Source organism: Stigmatopora argus, chromosome 5, assembly GCF_051989625.1.
Source record: "Stigmatopora argus isolate UIUO_Sarg chromosome 5, RoL_Sarg_1.0, whole genome shotgun sequence".
NCBI lineage: Eukaryota > Metazoa > Chordata > Actinopteri > Syngnathiformes > Syngnathidae > Stigmatopora > Stigmatopora argus.
The window spans coordinates 9,158,750-9,179,515 of NC_135391.1; the positions used below are offsets into that span (position 1 = coordinate 9,158,750).

The following is a 20,766-nucleotide window of genomic DNA, read 5'->3' on the forward strand; positions in this document are numbered from 1 at the left end:
TCGTTCTTAAGTTTATACGAGGAATAAACACAAGAAATTAATAATATTCTATAATTATATTCAACCATATGGATATAATATGAAAAATTAATTCGGGAAACAGCGCGGGCCAATTACGCTTACAGATAGGATCGCCGGTTGCATTTAGTGGGATGAGAAAACATGGGATATTTCACCTCTTAACATACTGTCACAGCAATGACGGTATTCACAACTTTTACCCGTAATAAACGCGTCTGTCACCACGTGCCATAATTCATTTGGGATTGTTGAGTCATTTTATGACCAAAGTGTCAAAGAAGCACTGGCACACGAATGCCTTTCAAGTCAGACCTTGGTGAGTAATGTGGATGCGAATACAATATCATCATCAGGAGAATGGTGAAACTTTACCATTGCCACTAAAATTCTCCATTTACACTCTCAAGAGGAGAGGGCAAAAATTGGATATTTTTTCCTCATTTGTGTATTCAGGGTGATATATTGAATAACACATTTCAATAAGAGTGAAAAAGTAATTTATTTTTTTAGCATTGAACTTAAGTATCATAACAAAGTAAAAATCTAAGAGAAACACTTGAGATATTTTTGTATTTTCGGAGGAAAGTTTCCTGTAAGACACAACTGGGGGTTTAGCAATGGGACTCAGCAGACAGCAAGACCCTGGAGCTCGCTGTAGTGGTGCGGCTCAAGCTGTCTGTCTACCACGGACCGCAGATCGTCCCATTAAGCGTACTGCTGTCGACTAGCCAGGTGCTAAGTCAGCTAACTTTAATCGGCATTCATCGCCGTGCGGGAATGGCGTTATAATGTTTTTCAAACCAGGCTCGATTAGACGTAGTGTTTCTGTGTTTCGGATTGCCTTTAATTGGCTAGCTTTTAGCTAACGCGGAAGGTATCTCCAGGGAGTCATCAATGATCAGCGTGATTGCCGAGATACCGAGCTAATTTCTACAAGCAATTCCACCGTTAAGGATGTCCAAACGCATGAGGAACACGGAGGTGTGTGCAGACTGTTCCGTCCCAGGTAAGTGATCACATCCAAAAAAGATCACCATTAGCTCGTTTCCGTTTTCGACACATCACGTTGACGTGTGGTTTCTTCACACTCGCTCCACTTCCGTATTGCACGATTTTAATCGGATTGTTAGTACGTACTTTGCCCACCACCCGTGCTGCTGTCGACTTTAAAGTTTATTAAGATGTGTGACAAGTTTAGCTTTGTTGACATCTAGCCGAGCTCCCAAGGGAGGATGCTATTTGACCTCAAGAGACCGCTTCCGGTCTAGTCTTGTTTGATTTCCACCATCAGACTGTTTAAAATAGATCAATACCCAGCAACGATCTGTCTGTGGCTTTGTTGACATTTTCAAATGATCCGATGTTTGAATTGTGAATGACCACGGTTGTTTAACGTTGAATGAATTCATAAGGTCACACCCACCCTAGTGTCTTTGCCAGTAGACAGGATGATATCATCCTGCATTCCCCTTCACTTATTGTGAAAACCAATGTAGCAGCCCCATAACATTCCAAAGTCAAAAGTAATTGAAATCCTGTCTATTAATACTTTAATTTTTGCACGTGAAATCCCCTTTCTGTAGTATGACGTGATGTTTTCAGAAAGCACAGGAAGCCAAACAGGATGCTGCGACTGAATTGACCAACTGTGTTCAATTCTGAAGTATGTTTGGGGGAGGGATATCCTGTAAAAGCTACTATATATTGAATAATGAACGGCATATTTGATTCATGGAGAAAACATGGTTGATTCCTGAGGCTTTTGCATGCTCATCTTGTCAATGTGATGTGTTAAGGTTAAGGTTTGAACAGCAGCTGGCCTCCCTTGCCCCTCCCTGCAAGCATGACCAGTTGTTAGTTGAATATTTTTAGAATTTCAAGATCTGCTATTAAATTTAGCAGCACTTGTCGAGGTGACGGTAAAGGGGGGCCACCGGAGCAGAGGTCTTTAAAGACGGTAGTTTGGGTGAGACCTCTTAAAATTACAACCTGGCGCCATGAATTTGACTAGGAACCCCTGCAGCTGTTCCCTACTACACTTCAGCTGCTGTCCTATCCCAGACAGCATCAATCAATTTTATCAGTCTTATTTATTAGCTGTTGCAGAGGACATAATGAGTTTTCTTCCTTTTTGTTTCTTTGTTTTTTTTTGTCAGACACACACAAATGTGGTATTCGGGTCAGAGTGGTTGTTAATAATAATGATCACACACTACGATACAGTGGACGCTGTGGTTTTTCAGGATTTGGAGAAGCATTGTGGGTTCAAATAAACCTTGAAATCTTTCATGGCTTTCATCTGCATCTGGTAGTGTTGCTTTTAGTACTGTACCTCTCTCAAAGGAGTTTGTGTGCAGCTGCCTTTTTATATTTCCACCCAGAAATAACACTTTTAAAATGTTTCAGTTCAACTTTCTACTATATTGCTGAGATGATTTATCTTGACCATGAACGATTTTTTAAAAATCGTTTAATCTTATTGATTTTTGCAGGTTACAGATACTTAAGCATTGGACAACTTTAATAACAGTATTAACAACACATGATATTTTTGTATTCAAGTTTGGTTTTTGAAAGCAGCAGTTTTTAATTGTGTGTAATACAGATATCATATAGTAAAGACGAGATGGCAAGAAATGTTGCATTTCCTTCTGCACAGAACCCCGCTGGGCCTCAGTGAATAGGGGTGTGTTGATTTGTGATGAGTGTTGCAGTGTTCATCGAAGTCTGGGCAGGCACAGCTCACAAGTCCGCCATCTGACTCAAACGCCATGGCCTCCTACACAGCTACAAGTAACTCCTACTCTGAACTTTTCCGCTATTTTTTGGTTTGTTTTATACATTAGAGTCACATAGATTTTTATTTACTGGATGTTGAATGGGCAGGTTTTCATCCAAATGTGTGAAAACATGTTCCAAATAAATATCAGGATGCACATTGTAGTAAATACGCTATATTTGTATAAAATATACAGTTGAAACAAGTCTTGTTTGTTACTGTCTGACATGAAATTTAACCCAAATTTTCCCTGTTGTGGGTCAGCCAGGATGACTAAAATGAGTATTTCTATTTTATCACAATAATTACACAAATATATTTAGGGCCAATTTTAATTACTTTCTTCAAAGTCAGAAGTTTAAATTATTTATAAATAATATTTGAAGCTAATGCCTGTATATCGTGTGCTGTATTTGTGACAGAACTGGTGTTATCAAACCAAATTTAAATGCCACTTTGCTCGTACGTGGTGTTTCAGATCTGTCTATTAGGTTCCAGTTGGGTTGAGAATGGCCACTTCAAAACCTTGACATTTTTCTTTATTAGAAAAATAGTTTTTAACAAGTTTGACATAATGCATGTGACCAATAATTGCAAACTGTTATTAGACTACTTTCTCTCTTTCGGAGTAATGCCTTCATTCTCTGTTTTCTGCCCGTTTGGTACAGTACTCGTTTCACTGTGGACAATGGCACAACTGGTTTCACTGTGTGACACACTCTTACTGGCTTTACCCAGCACCTACACAATGTCTGTCTTGTTCTTTGGTTGAGATGCACATTCCGGACCAAAACATTCAACTCTGGGACATAAAACCTGTCTCCTTCCAGAATTGAACTCTTTCAGTGCCATTGTCGATGCTAGACGTCCACTCGCGTGGCTCTTTTTCATCCTTCTGCTGTAAATTTTAATTAGCTTGGCATTAATAGACGTCCATTCGGTTTGAAACTGGGAGGGATGGCAGCGCTCCAAATTCAAATGGATTAGATGTCTAGTGATGTAATCCAATCAGTTAACTAATCGCATTTTTATTCGTCCTAATTGACCTAATTTATTTCATGTCAGATAGGGATAAAAATCTTGTTTTTATTTATATACTGTATAAAAACCTGTGGTTTCAACTCAAGGGTATTCATTTTGGCTTAAGTTAAAGTGAGTTAATGCATTCCTCGGAATCACCCGAGCAAAGTAATTACTGTTTGTATTCCATTTCACCTAGATGGTTCAGATGTTGTACAGTAATGGCGCTAATTCAATTTGGGAGCACTCTCTTCTGGACCCAGCGTCTGTAATGAGTGGAAAACGCAAGGCCAACCCCCAAGACAAATTGCAGTGAGTTGCTCTTATTTTAAACAATTACATTTTTTTGCATGACGTGCACTCCTCATTACGTGCTTCTCTGTGACCTGTTCCATTTCACATATAGCCCCAACAAATCAGAATTCATCAAAGCTAAATATCAGATGTTGGCATTTGTTCACCGCATACCTTGTCGGGAGGATGACAGCTTAACAGCCAAGGACTTGAGTAAGGTGAGGAGAATCACTCCTGCTGCAAACAAGTAAAAATATACCAATTCATTGTTTAAAAAAGTTGTTTTCTTCTTTTTTTCTAGCAACTCCATTCAAGTGTTCGTACTGGGAATCTTGAGACCTGTTTGAGATTGCTCTCACTGGGAGCTCAAGCAAACTTTTTTCACCCTGTAAGTTTCCTATTATACTTTTTTTTCATTTCTAGTGACAACATTTCCTCATTAAGGCATTTCATAACCTGAATATTTTGTATGTAGAGACATTTGTAAGTAGAGGTACCACTGTAATGTCAGTGATGTCATAGTGGTACATTTGCCTTGCTTCGGCATAGAGAAAACAGGACCGGTTTTTACTCCAGATTTAGTCTGTCTTTTATGCAAAATCAGGTTAAATGGAGTTCAAAATGGATGGAGAATATAAGTAATCCCCTTTTATAATTGTGAGTCACCTTTTGTCCAAATACGAAAGAACCTAGATTGTATTAAACCCCCCACACCTCCTGCATTTGAATTTTGCTCTAATATGTTCTTTGTTTCTAAGGAAAAAGGAAACACTCCCTTGCATGTGGCAGCAAAGGCAGGCCAAGTCTCTCAGGCGGAACTGTTAACAGTTTACGGCGCCGATCCTGGAGCCCCAGATAGCAATGGCAAAACTCCCATTGACTATGCCAGGTTAGTGGTGTCATTATAAGTGATTTTGTTTCATTTTCCTTTTGGGGCTTTCTAGGATTCTAATGTGTGTCACCACAGGGAGGCGGGACACCACGAGCTGGCAGATAGACTAGTGGAAATTCAGTATGAGTTGACAGATCGGCTGGCGTTCTACCTGTGCGGAAGAAAACCAGGTATGCTGAAGTTTTAGTCCATTGTTTGTTTAAAACTGATATATTTATTAAAATGCAGAAAATATTGTTCATGCTTTTGGCAGCCATGCACTGAAAATTTGATAGATGTTTTTTTTTTCCTTGTTTGTGGTTTGATTTTTGAAGTACACAATATTCTTTTTGTTCTGTTAAGATCATAAAAATGGGCTGCACTTCATCGTTCCTCAAATGGCTGACAGGTAAGCTATTAAACACTGTTTTCTCACTGAGTGGTTTTAACGATGAGGCGAGACAGTTGCAGTTGCCGGTAGTTATTTTTCCTTTGAAGTAGCTTGTTGGGACTCGCTGAAACATCTACTATTGGTGGCCCAGAAAATGGACGTCTTTTGACTATGTCGCTCGATAGCCTTTGTTCTTGTCACTGAACAAGCTCAAATGTGTCCTCTATTAAATGTGGTTGGGTCTTTTGTTTTTTGCAATCTCTTGATGAAAAAGGAATGTGTAAGTATCATCAAATGGCATACTGACAAATGTTAGATGTTAGATTTCCTCAGCCCCTTGCTGACAATTATTATCTCACCATAGCAGTTTAGATTTATCCGAACTGGCCAAGGCTGCAAAGAAGAAGCTGCAGTCAGTAAGTCACGGTACCACAGCAAATATTTTATTTTCGTTGTCCTTTTTTTCACATTTCAAAAGCAATTTTCTGATTCTTTTGCAGTTAAGTAATCATTTATTTGAGGAGCTGGCCATGGATGTGTACGATGAGGTGGACAGGCGAGAGACTGATGCAGGTAAAATTTCCCATGCAGCCTGTTTTAACAAGCATTTAAATATGAGGGACCTGATTTATGTTGTTTTTTGAGATACAAGATGGTATGCACTGTAATTGGTAGGGATGCAAGATCTTGGTTTATTTAAAAAGCTTCTTTTCTGAAAATAGTAAGACAAAATCATTTCAAAATGATGGAAAATAATAGATATTTTAGGACACCACGTCTGCCAAGTTTGCAACATGTCGCAGCATGACTGCTGTGAGCACATTGCTGTAGGGCTGGAAGCTTGCGCAGAGATGAGGACACTCATGCTGGTAGAAATTAGCCCAGTTATGCATAATAGTTCATTATTGCTCCCTACTAAATTCACATGGAAAGAGGTGCTGCACAAACCTTTATTCATGGCATGTTTCTTTGCTCACTGATATTCGTATAAAACTACACTGAGTTGTTTCTGTTTCTTCCATTCGCTTGAAGTGTGGTTAGCAACACAGAATCACAGTGCTCTTGTGACTGAGACAACTCTGGTGCCTTTCCTTCCTGTTAATCCAGAGTATTCATCCACAAGGAACCAGGCAAGTTGGCGTTCCAAAAAAATGCTTTGTTTCTCACTTCCCATACTGTTCTCATAAGGTCTTTCTTTTCTTTTAGGGACGCCAGAAACTTGCAAGATTCAATGCCCATGAATTTGCAACTCTTGTGATTGACATACTAAGTGATGCTAAGCGAAGACAACAAGGGAATTCAGTAACCATCCCTAAAGGTGAGTGCGATCAGTAACCATCCTTAAAGGTGAGTACGATCAGTAACCATCCCGAAAGGTGAGTACGATAAGACCTCTCCCAAATGAGTACAACAGGTGGGACCTCCTGCTAAAACATATTAGCTGGTTTAAAAAAAATTAACCTGGTGGTGTTAAAGCAACTGTCTGTGCTATATGGCTGCTAATAACAGTTAATTCCATCCCATACTCGTAATTCCAAATTGCATCTTTTGATCGCAGACAACGTGGAACTTATCCTGAAGAGCATGTCTACTAGGCCATGCAGTGATAGCCAAGATAATGACCAACCCGACTACGACAGTGTAGCATCAGACGAGGATACGGACCAGGAGATCCCTTCAAGTAAAGGAGATAGGACAAAGGTAAGATGCTTTGACTTTTTCAAATGAAACTTCCCCTTCAGATATAATGTTATGGCCCTTCGTCATGATGTACATTTGCTCCTCCCAACAGAGCCTGGACTCTGATCTCTCTGACGGACCTATCACCATGCAGGAGTATCTTGAGGTGAAAAACGCGCTCTCGGCCTCCGAGGCCAAAATCCAGCATCTCCTGAAAGCCAACAGCAATCTGAGCGATGAGCTGCGACTAATGCAGAAAAAGGTATCCGCCGGATTCCGGCAATCAGATCACTAACAACACGAGGGCCAGGACTGAGTCAGGGTGGGGATTGGTGCAAGGGGTGGGGGGCACAGCGTTCCAGTCTGTGCCCCCTTGTAATTAGGGCATGACTTTGGGAACAGGAAGGCTGCTGTGACACCCTTCTGCTCCACCCTCCCTCTGTTGTTGGCCAGCATGCTCACTTGTAGTCATCTGAAGAGGAGGTCACGCTAGTTCATGTCGAGATTTCAAGTCCTTTAGCATTTCAAAACATTGTCATGTTACTAACGAGAACATTTTCAAATGCATGTTTCGTGTTTGTCTGTCTGTTTGTTTTTACATAGGTGATCATGACTAACTTAATTTGTATGTGTGTGACTTGCTTCATCACATTAATTGTGCTTATTGAACATTTGGGTACATTGTTTGACTTCTTTTCCCAAATGTTTCATAGAAATGTAGACATTATTATACAAGAGTCATCTAGTTTTTTTTTCTAAATGATCATCTTCGGGTCTTAGATTAGCCTTATTGTGTGAATTATCTATTTGCTTTTTACTGTTTGGGCAGAAAAGGCAGATTAAGTGAATACGTTTGACAAAGGTCATTTTGATTTTTACATACAGTATAGTCGGTTTAAGCAACCATATGTCGACACACAGGACAGTATTGTTTGAAATCTCTAAAAAGGTATTTTCAGTTTTTCATAAACGATACATAAGACGACGATTAGAGTTTTCCTCACAACCCTCGACATTATTCCACAACCTATCCGTTGCACTCTAGTCCAGAACGCGAATAAGAACAAAAGCTGTTAAATCAATTCTTAAATCTCCATTCCTGGTAACTCCTATTCTGTAGCTGCCAGTCTGCCTCCACCTGCACCTTGCGTCACCTAGCTGACAAACAGTCCTTTGCTTGCTTATCACTGGCTTTTTTTCAATTGAAGCTTAAAAAGAAAGGCAATCCTCTTGTGACTTGTAGTGGTTGAAGGCTTGCTTTGCCTCTTAGTGTGTTGCTGACCGTCTCTTCCAGCTGCAATCTCTGCAAAGTGAGAACACCTCTCTTAGGCGGCAGGTCACAGCCAATATCTATCAGATCCCCAGCACGTCAGACTATCCCGACCCTTCCAGTCCTTCGGCCCTGAAACGCCGGCAATCCGCTCGGGCCAGTCGGCCCATGTCTATGTACGAGACTGGCTCGGGGCTGAAGCCCTATCTCCCTAAAGGGGAAAGTCCTTATCCAGAGGAGGCTATCCCCACCCTGCATCCCTTTCCACCTCATGTAAGTAAGACCTGTTCCCAGCATTCCTTTGTCTTTTCCTCCCCACTGGCCCCATTTCACCTCTCACTGTCTTCCATTTCAGTTTCCTTTCTTTTTTTTCTTAATGTGGGCATCTTTAAAATCACAATTATATCCACTCACACCTAATCCTGTCCGGTTCTGATAACGTTGCAAGGCCATTATCTACCGTACAGTTTTTGATAACTGGTGTGCTCTTGTCCTTTTATTTTTTTTTACATATAGATTAGTCGGACTTGCTCGCAAATGCTGTTATCGTGATTTAATTTGCAGTTTTGTACTGTCTTTTCATATTGATGAAGCATTAAAACAACCATACAAAGACTGTGTTTTTGTACTGCATGACAAACTCATAAGCCATCTGCTTTTCTTGTTTGGTTCAAAGGATGATGTCGCAGTCTATTTAAAATGGCTAACTCTCATTGTTGATCAATTTTGTTTATTTCATTATTAGAAAAGGTCTGCATGATATCAATACAAGGAAACACTCAGTATTACTTAAAATTAGCTTTCACACACAAGGTTTTGCTTACCTACGGGGTTTATGAAATCTCAGTGGAAAGATTTTAGTAGTTGATTTAATCCATTTTTTATTTTTTTCCCTACTTTTTACAATTTAACAAGATCTTTGTCTCTCTAAAATGTGATTTGGACCACATCTTTAGAAGGAAAAGGGTGCTTTTGTGACCACCTCTTCATCCCTCCCCTCATTTCCGTCCACCCTGTCCTGGTCCAAGGATGAAAGTAATCTAAAGGTTAAGTACTTCCTTATGCGGGCCACACCTTGCAGGACGCAGCAAGTCCACTGGGTGCTTTCATTTTTCACCGCCTTCTTCCCGCCTCACTCTGTGATCGATCTCTGCTCCCTGCCTGCCGTTCTGCATGAGCCCTTTTCACCGTCAAACACTTTCTGTCATCTACGTAGCCCTCATCGGCTGGCTATACTAATAGTCCAGACTTTCTCCCCCCACCATATTGAGTAAAATTGCATATAGAAAACAATGTGAGGAGTAGGAAGAGTCGGTTTTGTGCAAAATCTAGAGCAGAGCACACTCCCCACAATATTCAGTCAATCCACACATTGTGGTATGTGAGCCATTCCATTGGGTTTGAAATGAAAACAAGGTAGATAATTCTGGTATCAGATTCTGAAAGCCTGTGTCAGATTTGCTCTGATGTTTCTTTGAATATTTATTGAAAATTGGCACCACTACCTTACTACCCAGAATATTGTTTTTGGCAGTTGTTATATGTGAAATGGCAAAATCTGCTCTAAAACTGGCAACTTTGAGGTATTTTCATTCATTTTTTATTTTTTTGTCAGTGCTTATGGTGTTAACAGTTTAGTAAGTTAAATTTGAAACCCAACTATTGAACAAAAAAAACTACAATTTCCACAGTTACAAACAAGGAAAAAAATCTGCTATGAGAGCATTTGACGGATGTTGAAAAAAATTGACTGCCAATTTACTAATAATGAAGAGAAATTCATAAGAAATATATTTTTAGATTCTGTGTTCAATTTATCAATCAAGAACCCAACCATTCATTCATTAGTTTTCTGTACCACTTATCATCCATGCAAAATATACATTTAAACCAACACGCTCCCCTCTCAATATGGTTACAAAAAAAGCAACCAAGTCTGTGAAAATGAACCTAATATTATTGCTACATGGATTTATTTTTAATTTACTTTTTGAAGTAAAAACTACAATTTATTGAGATTATTTTCTGAAGCCATTTGGCCTTTTGGCATCCTGGCATCAGCTCGCACGCCTTTTTTCATGGCACGAATGTCACTTCGTCATCATGGATTCCTCTAGACGGTATTATTTATCCTGGCAAAGTGCAAAACTAATTGGTTAAAGATGCAGCCTTGCTTTTTATGGAAAAGCGGTTTTCCATCGTCAGCATTTGTAATGATTTTATGCAGACTAAACAAGCGGACTGTACTAACGGTAATCACTGAAATGGCTTTATTATTGGGCTTTCTTGCTTCACAGCTTTATTAGCACATTTCAAAGGTCTTTTGATTGTTTTGATGACAGTTGAGCACACTCTTGCTGGCAATAATGAAAATAGTAAATTACAGTTTTATTCCTGGGCGGGGGGGTCTCGCAGCACTCGCGTTTTCACCACAGATGTTTCTGCTTTATGTTCCCAATGACATGCAGCATCAATCGCTTCCTCTGCAGGCCTCCAAGTTAGACAAGCAGAGCAGCATGCCTGAAAGCGATTACGACAATACATTCAACGATTCGGAGGTGGACGATTCGGGGTGAGAACCGTGAGCTCATCCAACCGTTTCCCTGCGCCCCGAGTGTTAAAAATCCCCCTTTTTTTCCCCAAAGGGCGTGCAGGAGAGGAAGGCTGAGGAGCAGCGGCCGACTAGGGGAGGGCAGCTCCATCCCCGAGCTGGATGACCCAGAGGTGGAATTGGACTCCACCCTGCCCAGCACCGAGGATGTCATCCGCAAAACCGAGCAGATCACCAAGAATATTCAGGAGCTTCTGCGAGCAGCCCAGGATAACAAACACGAGAGGTTAGAAAGTTTATTTTCATTAGCATTTTTTTCCACGCAGTTTCATTCCAAATCCTTTTTTGCGCCGGGCCTTCTTTTCTGTTTTGTTGACCTTTTTTTATTTCTTGGCATCTTGATGCCTCTCCTTCCACTCCGTGTTCTCGGGCCTCGTGCCCGTCAGCAGACCGTGCGAGCGTGAGGGCGTGCGCCGCCTCAGGCACAGTTTGGGATGTTTCAGCACTCTGGTGCCCTGGGCTGAGAAGCCCCCCGCCCCTCTTCATCCACTCAGCCTGCGATCCCCCGACCCCTCCTCTTGGTACTCTGGCTTCTGTCCCTGCCTCCCAGGCACTGTTTGATCTCTCTCTGTCTCCACCCTTTTTTCCACTCTCTTACCCACTAATAAATCATTAGCCACAAACAATATTTCTTACCATCTGACGCTACATGGTTATGATTTATTCAGGGTCTGACTTTCGACAGCATGAGTGTTTTTCTAATCATTTTTTCCCATGTTTACAAAGGGATAACATAACCTTGTCTTTTGCAGATGCTCGTGTAATTTCAGAAACCCGTTCAACCATATCGTCTGCGTTTAAGATAGCTCAAGGCTTTAAATGTGGACCTGATCATTCGTCTTTTCTAAATTCCTGCAGCAAAATTAAAGGTCATGTGAACAGAAGTCAGGAGCTTTGAGCCAAAAACTGGTTACAATTCGTGTTTTTTTCCACTTTCAACAGTAACAATGACGGTAAAGTCTTTTTAGATTCAGCTATTTGCCCATATTGAGGCACATCATAATATAATTGAAACATTCAATTCAAAAAGCAATTCCCAATTCCTGAAGTCTGTATAATAATATTGTTTCCTCCTTGAATGTCAAATGTATATTTCTCAAAATGGTACATTTGGGGAGTTAAAAGGATATCAAATATTTTTTTTAATAGTAAATGCATTTTACTTTTTAATTTTAAGCATTGAATTCTTCTTAGTTCAGATGCATCTGAATTTCAAAGCTGTCTTTAGCTCTAACATGGATATTGCCTGTATTTTTTTCAGCTAACATATTAATTAGTTGTAGTGGAACTGTTGAATGACAAATACCACCCCAGCATTGGTTTTATTTTTTGATTGTGGGGGTGAGGGCAGATTAAAAAAAAGTAGTGCATCAAGAGCATGGTTTGCAATGCATATTCGACTGCAGTGCAGAGTATTGTAGGCTACTGTTGGTTGAAATAACAAGCCATCATTATCTTTTCACAGCTTCATACCCTGCTCAGAAAGAATACATGTGGCTGTAACAGAAATGGCTGCGCTCTTTCCAAAGGTAAGAAAACAAATTTCTCTCTTACTGCCTTTTCAAGAGAGCGAATAAATGCTGTTTAATATCGAAAGAAAACATTTCAATCCCACACTCGGGCCCATTGTCCGTCACAGTTCTTCACGAGTGTCTTGGGCTTGTCATGCACATGCAATCATCTTTTTCTTGTTTTTATTTTTGCAGAGGCCACGCTCTGAGACCGTAAGGAGCTCTCTGCGCTTGTTGACGGCCAGCGCGTGCAGGCTTCAGAGCGAATGCCGGAAGGCGCTGCCTCCAGAAGGCTTCCCGGGACCGGACATGCAGCTTGTCACCCAGCAGGTTATCCAATGTGCTTATGATATTGCCAAGGCAGCTAAGCAGCTTGTCACCATCACCACTAAGGAAAACACCAACTGACAGCACTTACAGGGCTGAACCACCTGGAGCAACCAAGTCATTGGGTTCAATTTGTTTGTTTTGTTCTTACATTTGTGGTATATGCATGCATTTGTGTTTTTATTATATTGTTTGATCATTTGGCCTACATGGGACTCCTTACCACCAAATCCTATCCGTGTAATAGCACAACAGTCCTCAAGTTCCAGAACTCCTCTTGTGAAAAGCCAATAGGATGAAGCACACTGTTAGGGAATCCATTTAATACCACATTATAAGCTTTCCTCATTAATTGTACAGTACCAGGGTCATCCCATTTGTTGCTCCCTTTCAAAATCTAATTTACACATGTGAAGCTTTGCAATACCAATGGTTATAGAATGTAAACGCTAATTCCCATGATCAGTGTAGCCAGTTAGAAGTCCACGTCGGGGAATGCAGCCGATGCGTATGTTGTCAACCATCAACAACACGACATTGCTTTTCTACTTTGCACTACCTGTGCTAGTAAAGTGTTGGTGTTGTTAGAACTAGTCGGTGCTAAAAAAAAACATGCTTAAGTCCACGTGTTTTGTGCTCCGGTCTCTCTCGTGTTGTGCAACATTTTCAGATAGAGCCGCCCATTTCCTGATTGTTCAGCACAACCTAATGTTACTGAATGGAGTGCAGGGATGTACTGTACTGTATATGATGCAGCTGTTTGAGTTGCAGTTTGGAAAAAAAATACTTTTCTAAATAAAATTAATTTATTTAAAACGTACATAATGACTTTATTTCATCAACAAGACAATTGACCCTTTGCAAACTTTTTTCCCCCTATAGTTGCAGTTTCCCCTTTGCTAGCAAATGCACTGGTATTCCTCTAGAATAAATCACGGCAGTCGCACAGCTTGGAGTAACTATAGCAGAGGATGGAGCTATTGCGAAGGGTCAAATAAAAAAGGTATAAAATATACTTTTAAACTCTTCAATCCCAGATAACACAGGGGCCTTGTCATAAGGCACTTCAAAAAGCTAATACTATTGTTTCGATGTCAATTGCTCATGTCCACACTACTCGAGGCTTGTTGTGCATCTGAATTAGAGAAAAAAAGTTACGTCAGTCATTTGAGTGTTGCGGCCACAAACCGCTCACTGAATTCAAAACTTACACTTGACTGGAATTCTCTATTCATTATGCTCTGCATTGGCGTCGACTCCTGGCTGAGCTGTATATCCATCTCATCCTGTAGGTCCTCTAACCTGCATTGATCTCGGAGTTCCTGCTCTGCAAGCTGGACACATAATAGCCGCATTGCACACATACGAGTAAATAATGTATTCTTTAGTACTACACAATCAAAAAAAGTCTCCGTTCATTTAATTGCCTCGCAATGTCATCTTCTAAAGTCATCTTCACCTGTTCTGTTTGACGGTGCTCCTCTAGCGCCCTTTCCTGGCGTCTGAGGTTGTTCTCCCTCTCCAGCTCCTGGATCAATTTATCTCGTTTCTTCAAGGACTCTAATTGAGCCTCACGCTTTTTCCGCATTTTTAGGTCCAGCTGCTTCCGTCTTCCTGTGAGCACCTTAACACAAGATTGCCCTTTAGCCTTTAACTACTTGGGTTATGTTTCTGAGTAGGCTGGTATGTTACTGTGATGACATATTTGCTTCTTAAGAAGGCACCTCGTGCATGAGTAGTTCTCTGGCTTTCCTCTCATGCTCCCATGTTGCTTCTCGTTTCTCCCACACGCGTTGAGCTTCCTCCCTGACATGAAAAGTTCATATTGTAGATTTGCACTTGAAGGGTGGTTCATCCATGATTCCGAAAAGAACCGAGCTCATTTTGCAGCTGCTGCTCACCTGTATAGGAGGTCAAACTCAGCCTCCCTCTCTCTCTCCAGTTGAAGCTGCTCTTCAATCACTTGCTTCATCCAGGCAGCGTCAGCAAAGATCCTTTCTCTCCGTGTCCCCTCATTCTTTACATCTTGCTCTCCTTTCAGCAAGGCTGACAGGATGTTAAAATCAGACTTCTGGAGGATATAAAAGCATACATACAGCTTTCATCTTTGTCCTTACTTTATTTCACTTATGCTCGAATTGAAACCGATTTGTGAGTATACTGTTCTTTCTGAGAGAGAAGTTCAAGACTCACCAGTTCTTCCTGCACCTGCTGAGCTCGCCTCCTAAGCTGGGCTCGGTATTGTCGGGTGAGGAAATGCCTACTAGGAGAAATATTCAATGATTTTAGCCTCCCAGAAACCTGAATGATTCAATCCTGAATATTTACTTACTGCATTTCAGTCCTCTTGCGCCTTTCCTCCAATTTTTTCCTCTCTGCTTCCAACTTGTCAAGCTCCCAAAGCTTGATCTGTAAAGTTTCTTCCTCCTTCTTGAGATAAGTCGCCTTAGGCCAGAGAAACATTATTTTAACATGGACCATTTCCCCCTCCTTGACATCTACTATTGTAGATTTTGGAGTACCTCCTCTTCCATCGCTCTCAGTTCTTCCATTTTCTTGTGAAGTTGTTGTTGCCTCTTGCGATCTTCAAAATTCCTATTTTCCTCGGAGTGTTCTACCACCTCCATGTTGTCTTCTCGGGTCATCTCCCTTTCGTTTTGTAACTGCATTTCTTGCTGAATGTTAGAACATATAAACAAAAATTAGGTTAAGCGACTACATAAGAGAATCATTGGAAGAAAATTGATCAATCTTGGTATTTTACATACCGGTTTCTTTTCCAATATTTGTAATTGGAACGGGTTGAGATGATTTTGATGTGATTTTGTCTCAACCTGCGAACAAATAAAATGTTAATTTTATTTTAAAATTTACCCTGATTCCCTTTCATTCATATCCCTACAATTTTTATAGAATATTTAAATGCAAAAGTAACTAAGACAGAAATAAAGGCATATTAGAATACTAAAAACTGGGGTATACTATTTAAATCTTCACATTTAATTAACCAAGTAAATGACCAGATTTGCCTTGAAATCAAAGTAGTACGTACTACCTGTTGCAATTCGGGGTTGGTTCTTTTCCGATGCTCCCTCAGAAGCTCCTGTGCCAGCTGCAATAACAAGGCAGAATAAAAAATGTACAGAAATGACACTGGCAGGAGGTAAAAAGCTTCTAATTGACTTAAGGTACCTTTTTTCTCCTTTCCCCTCTTAACAAATTCTCCGTTTGTGCTTTTTTCATCATTACACCCTCCTTAGATTGCAGCTGCTTGAGCTCCATGTCCAGTTGCTTTTGCTCCTCATCCAGCATGCCCTTGAGTCGTAACCTACGCTCTTCCAGGTTGTTCATTTTTTCATCCTCCAACTTCTGTCGACAATATGCTGACATACTGTCAAAGCACAGACAGAAGTGTTTTTTTTTTCAGGTTTCCGTGTTTACAAAATGTGTACTCTTATTAGATATATTGCATACAAAGTCAGGTCTGAGGACACCATAAATCCATCCAATTTCAATGGCTTTTTTTTGGTCATTCTTAATTCTTATTGACTGACGTAATTGCTATGGACATCAAATTTATTGTGACTAGGTGGCTTGATTAGAATTATGTTAAAAATGCCTAATAAGGCTCCATTCTTGTCATTTCACACAAAAATTATGGACAGTAATCACATAATTTGTCCTGCCTACCTCTGATTGAAGCAGTGTCTAGAGGTCCACTCGTTGTAAAAATGATTGCGGACGCCCTCTTCCCTCAAGTACTTGGCATTGAGAGCCCACTGCTCCTGCCTCCAACTTTGTTGCTCCTTCTTCCAGGCCATTTGGACTGCTAGCGTCCGCTGCCGATACGGCGCATATGTCGAGAGGGTCGGCCGAGCCATTGACCTACAAAAACAAAACAAATTACGAAAAGAAAATTGAATATAAACAGCGCAATTTGCTTAGATCAAAATTTCCCTCACAATATTATTTCAATTTTGTGATATTTCGTAAAAAGCTATTTTGTGTTGACTCAAACTTTACATTTCAGTTTAGTTTCGTTTTAATTAGATTTATTTAAAAATGTGATCAATTAATCTTGGTTATTATTTTCCTATCATGTTGGTTTCAATAGTGTAAGTATAAATATTGAAATATCCTCTGGATTGTTTTTGTGTATAGCCATTACCTCATTTACTAGCACTGAGAATTAGGGACATAAAAATAATTTATTATTATTATTATTATTTTTTTTTTTTAGGTTGACGTTGCATTTTCATTTTTCACCGCCATTGACGAGGATAGACGTCCAATCTAATTTGACCGGCTGACTCAAATGGGTTGGACGTCTATGCGTTGATTTTTCTAAAAGCGACTCTCGGATAAATAAATAAAAAAAGCTTGGACATCCCTGCATTACAAATGTATAGACTCCATCGCAACCACTGATTAACAACAAAACGCTCCATCTACGTGACGTCATTTGTTTCGCTTGCAAACGCAACCGTTAGCTTAGCGCATAATTTTAAAAGTCACATCCAAAATATACTCCCATTAATATTTGACTGTAGAAATTCAGATAATACGTAGGCATCGATTATACATAATCCCTTATTGGTTAACGCAAAGACATTTAAAAAGCGCATTTTACCCGAGTCATCCGTGGTTACCACCGTTTGAATTTATTAGCATTTCCTGGTTGCTTCTACGCTACGGAATCCCCCAAACGACAAACTAGGTGAGCCCGATTTTAAACATTTACAGCAAAAAAATACTAAAATGGGGAGGCTATTAAACGTTCATTTGTTTGTCTTTCCTGGTTTGTATACAAGTGTTCAAAAAGTAACTTTTGATTCCAAATAGAAGAGTTATTATTCATTCATTTTCCGTACCGCTTATCCCCACAAGGGCGTGGGGGTGCTGGAGCCTATCCCAGCTAACAACTGGCATGAGGTGGGGAACACCCTGAATTGGTGACCAACCAATAACAGGGCACAATCACACTCACAATCGTACTTTGGAGTAATTTAGAGTGTTCAACCAGCCTTGTTTTAGGATGTGTGAGGAAAACCGGAGTACCCGGAGAAAACCCACACAATCCTGGGGAGAACATTTAAACTCCCCACAGGAAACCACACATCTGGCAGGTTATCATTAAAAAATAAATAATATAAAATAATGTATGAGCATTTTTTTTTAAGGTAGTAATTAGGAATTCTGAATTTTCAAGGTATAGCTACCTGTACACATACGAGCAACATTTGAGGAATGGGGCTTTTGTTTGTGTTATCAGTCGATCGTGTGTGTGTGTGTATGTGTGTGCGTGCGCACACACTTGATAGTGTGTCAGTCAGTCTTGTGGAGGTCACTGTAAGTCCATCAGTCTATTGCCGTCAAATTTGAGTGGACCAGACTGTGCAGACTAGAAGTCATGGCTCTGCTACTGGAGCACCAGTTCAGACCACTGGTGGCTGACAGACAAGTGGAAACCAGGCCTTTTTTGGAGGCTGTGTCCTACCTTCCACCATTCTTTGGTAAGTATGCAGTATGTTTCTTATTTGATGTCTGGCAACGTATTCTAACCTGCGTCCAAATATATGAATATTGATATCACAAAGTAACAGACAAAATGAAGTGTTGTGACTGAATTATGCTAAAAAACAACATTTTAGTTCCATCTGACTGTTTGAAGCACATAAAATGATGTATTTGCTTGCTTTGTTCATTGTAGGTTTATTTTGACGCCAAAAAGAACAGTTTAGATTACATTTCTCCCGATTAAGTATTCCCAGTGGTTTTATCATGCATAATTTAATTTGCTGCCCTGGATTTGGAGTTGTGAAAATGATTAGTATGGTGTTGTGTTCCGCTCACCCATTCACTGGTATAGGGCATCTTTGTGCCTCTTCATTCTGTATTAATATGCCAAAGGTTCTCTATGGAAAATGCTATGTGAAACCTTTCAGAGGCATCAAATCGGGTGAAACACGTTTCTTCTTGTGAGTCATTGTTTTTGTTGACCAAGAAATCTTTTGTCCAGTAACTACTCAGGCCCATTCAACCATTAAATGAGGATGTGACTGGATAGTCTGGCACTTTCTCATGTAAGACACTTTTTTTAAAAATCATTTGTAAAGCAACGTTGTACAAAATCAATTTGGTCCTTGCTAATTTATTAGAGAAATTAGGTAAAAAGGACAGCAAGATTTGCTCTCCTGAGCAAGAAGGAAATGACAGGATCTGAAAGCTCCCCGTGGGTCAAATAATAGCCACGTTGGTCCACATAGCTCATTGTTCACTTTCCTGACACCAAATACTCTCCCTGTCTGGTAGCCTAATTAAAGAACAACTAATGATAATGCTGTACTAATGAAGCTGTGAAAAGAGACACTAATGTGGCTCCTTTCTGGGGTTGTTTTAAGGTGAACCACCTCAAGTGAATCATTGCATTGTTTGTTGATGCTTAAAGGAAACGTAACTATACGTTATCACAAAACATAATTGTGTCAGTTGTATGAACCTATATTTTAAAAGTATTGTTAGCGTAACGATTTTGGTGTGAGTTCAAATGTTCTTCCATAAGTTTCTAGATAATATTTGTTTCCAGATTGCCTTGGGCCGACTATCTTTGCCCCAATCAAGTCTGACATATTAGCAAATATTACCGTGAGTACAACTATGTGTGTCAAGAACTCTGTTTTCACCATTATCCTAGACTTTGGCACGTGTTTTTTTCAGAATATTTGCAGTCATCCATGCTTCATGCATTTCAAATACATGTTTAGATATGGTAGCAAATTACGATATAGTATTTGTGCTGAAATATCTAGAAAATCAAGACCGTCTATGACACCAACCCAGCACGCTTCAGGACACTTCAACAGATTTTGGAGGTTGAGAAGGAAATGTACGGATCACAATGGCCTAAAGTTGGAGCCACGTTGGCTCTCATGTGGCTGAAAAGGTACAAAAACATTCTAATTTTAACACAAGTATATTTTAAATGACGTCCATGCTCCTTATATCTTTATATCCATCTCAAGGACTCTACGCTTTATCCAAGTGTTCCTTCAAAGCCTGCTTGATGGCGAAAAAGATGATAATAATCCCAACCTCATTCGATTCAATGTGGCCAAAGCATATGAATTGACACTGAGGCGATACCATAGTTGGTGGGTTCAGCAGCTTTTCAGGGTGAGTTCTGACATGCTTTTTTTTGCTGTACATTCACAAGTCCATAAGTCCGTAAAATATCATAGATTTGTGATCGTGCTTTTTCAGAATTGACTTCTGTGTTTGATTCCAGGCAGCCCTTTTTGCTGCCCCATACAAATCAGACTTCCTAAAAGCCCTGTCCAAAGGCCGGGAAGTCAAAGAAGAGGAGTGTCTGGAGAAAGTGAAAAAATTCCTCATCAATTTCTCTGCCACGGTCGATGTTATTTATGATCTGTATAATAAAATGAACGCCGATCTTGACTATAGAGTCTGAGTCCGGGCAATACAACACTTTGTGCTTCACTGATGTGCTTTGTTTACCCTCTGCATGGTCTTCAACAATTTCAATTATTAAGTACACTGTCGCTTCACTTTTGTGTTGTTGTGCCTGACTCTATTACTTTCTCTCTTCGTTCTGTCATCATAAAATGTCTATGGTTAAATGCATTCAACGTCTTAAATGTATTGAGATGTGTATTAATAATTTTAGCCTGTCCTTCATCCAAATCCCTTTTGTGCATACTGACTAAATTCTGTAATTGTTATTATTGTCTTGATTGTTGTTGTTATCCTGAGTGTATCATTGTTTTTTTTTTTCAAATTTATTCACGATTTGTTTTCTTTCTTCTCGCATATGTCCAAAAGAAAGCAATCAAATCAAATGAAATTAAACCAATATAACAAGCAACTTGCAAATAAATATTTTGTATTCCTTCAAAACAACTTAATTCCCTTTCCTAAATTCTGATAGAATGAAATAGCTCTCTTTGTTAAAAGAATTCGATTCTCGTCATGTT

At 39.9% G+C, this 20,766-nt stretch overlaps 3 protein-coding genes across 15 annotated transcripts; 2 read left to right on the forward strand and 1 right to left on the reverse strand.

Annotated features, from left to right (window-relative positions):
• The first annotated feature begins 643 nt into the window (after positions 1-643).
• On the forward strand, positions 644-13,610 carry git2a (G protein-coupled receptor kinase interacting ArfGAP 2a). 12 transcript variants are annotated; one of them, XM_077600400.1, is made up of 21 exons: positions 644-1,027; positions 2,681-2,814; positions 4,020-4,132; positions 4,227-4,332; positions 4,416-4,502; positions 4,873-5,003; positions 5,082-5,176; positions 5,349-5,394; positions 5,741-5,792; positions 5,877-5,949; positions 6,409-6,506; positions 6,583-6,694; positions 6,935-7,077; positions 7,169-7,318; positions 8,351-8,599; positions 9,283-9,372; positions 10,816-10,898; positions 10,972-11,163; positions 11,327-11,458; positions 12,403-12,466; positions 12,644-13,610. In XM_077600400.1, the coding sequence occupies exons 1-21, from the start codon at positions 976-978 to the stop codon at positions 12,854-12,856; spliced, it is 2,415 nt and encodes an 804-aa protein (XP_077456526.1). In that variant the 5' UTR covers positions 644-975; the 3' UTR covers positions 12,857-13,610. The 12 variants fall into 12 exon arrangements, with proteins under 12 accessions (XP_077456526.1, XP_077456516.1, XP_077456518.1 ...); XM_077600390.1 differs by lacking the exon at positions 11,327-11,458 and having other exon boundaries at positions 10,795-10,898; positions 12,644-13,609; XM_077600392.1 differs by lacking the exon at positions 11,327-11,458 and having other exon boundaries at positions 12,644-13,609.
• On the reverse strand, positions 12,907-17,476 carry tchp (trichoplein, keratin filament binding). 2 transcript variants are annotated; one of them, XM_077600404.1, is made up of 13 exons: positions 17,406-17,476; positions 16,466-16,660; positions 15,968-16,166; positions 15,831-15,887; positions 15,544-15,609; positions 15,298-15,450; positions 15,108-15,220; positions 14,969-15,035; positions 14,677-14,846; positions 14,500-14,581; positions 14,235-14,399; positions 13,987-14,109; positions 12,907-13,910 (listed from the first exon to the last, which is right to left on the reverse strand). In XM_077600404.1, the coding sequence occupies exons 2-13, from the start codon at positions 16,654-16,656 to the stop codon at positions 13,878-13,880; spliced, it is 1,419 nt and encodes a 472-aa protein (XP_077456530.1). In that variant the 5' UTR covers positions 16,657-16,660; positions 17,406-17,476; the 3' UTR covers positions 12,907-13,877. The 2 variants fall into 2 exon arrangements, with proteins under 2 accessions (XP_077456530.1, XP_077456529.1); XM_077600403.1 differs by having other exon boundaries at positions 14,969-15,038.
• A 44-nt stretch (positions 17,477-17,520) lies between these two features.
• Positions 17,521-20,595, forward strand: gltpa (glycolipid transfer protein a). The gene is made up of 5 exons (XM_077600405.1): positions 17,521-18,288; positions 19,362-19,420; positions 19,585-19,718; positions 19,798-19,948; positions 20,061-20,595. The coding sequence occupies exons 1-5, from the start codon at positions 18,186-18,188 to the stop codon at positions 20,241-20,243; spliced, it is 630 nt and encodes a 209-aa protein (XP_077456531.1). The 5' UTR covers positions 17,521-18,185; the 3' UTR covers positions 20,244-20,595.
• The last annotated feature ends 171 nt before the right edge of the window (positions 20,596-20,766 follow it).

Coding starts and splice junctions, on each gene's coding strand:
- gltpa (XM_077600405.1), top strand. CDS start 18,186: ATGGCTCTGCTACTGGAGCACCAGTTCAGACCACTGGTGGCTGACAGA. Junction 18,289..19,361: donor CTACCTTCCACCATTCTTTG/GTAAGTATGCAG, acceptor ATTTGTTTCCAG/ATTGCCTTGGGCCGACTATC. Junction 19,421..19,584: donor ACATATTAGCAAATATTACC/GTGAGTACAACT, acceptor TGAAATATCTAG/AAAATCAAGACCGTCTATGA.
- git2a (XM_077600400.1), top strand. CDS start 976: ATGTCCAAACGCATGAGGAACACGGAGGTGTGTGCAGACTGTTCCGTC. Junction 5,177..5,348: donor CCTGTGCGGAAGAAAACCAG/GTATGCTGAAGT, acceptor TGTTCTGTTAAG/ATCATAAAAATGGGCTGCAC. Junction 5,793..5,876: donor CAAAGAAGAAGCTGCAGTCA/GTAAGTCACGGT, acceptor ATTCTTTTGCAG/TTAAGTAATCATTTATTTGA.
- tchp (XM_077600403.1), bottom strand. CDS start 16,656: ATGGCTCGGCCGACCCTCTCGACATATGCGCCGTATCGGCAGCGGACG. Junction 15,888..15,967: donor GAGGGGAAAGGAGAAAAAAG/GTACCTTAAGTC, acceptor TTGTTATTGCAG/CTGGCACAGGAGCTTCTGAG. Junction 14,110..14,234: donor AGCACCGTCAAACAGAACAG/GTGAAGATGACT, acceptor TTATGTGTCCAG/CTTGCAGAGCAGGAACTCCG.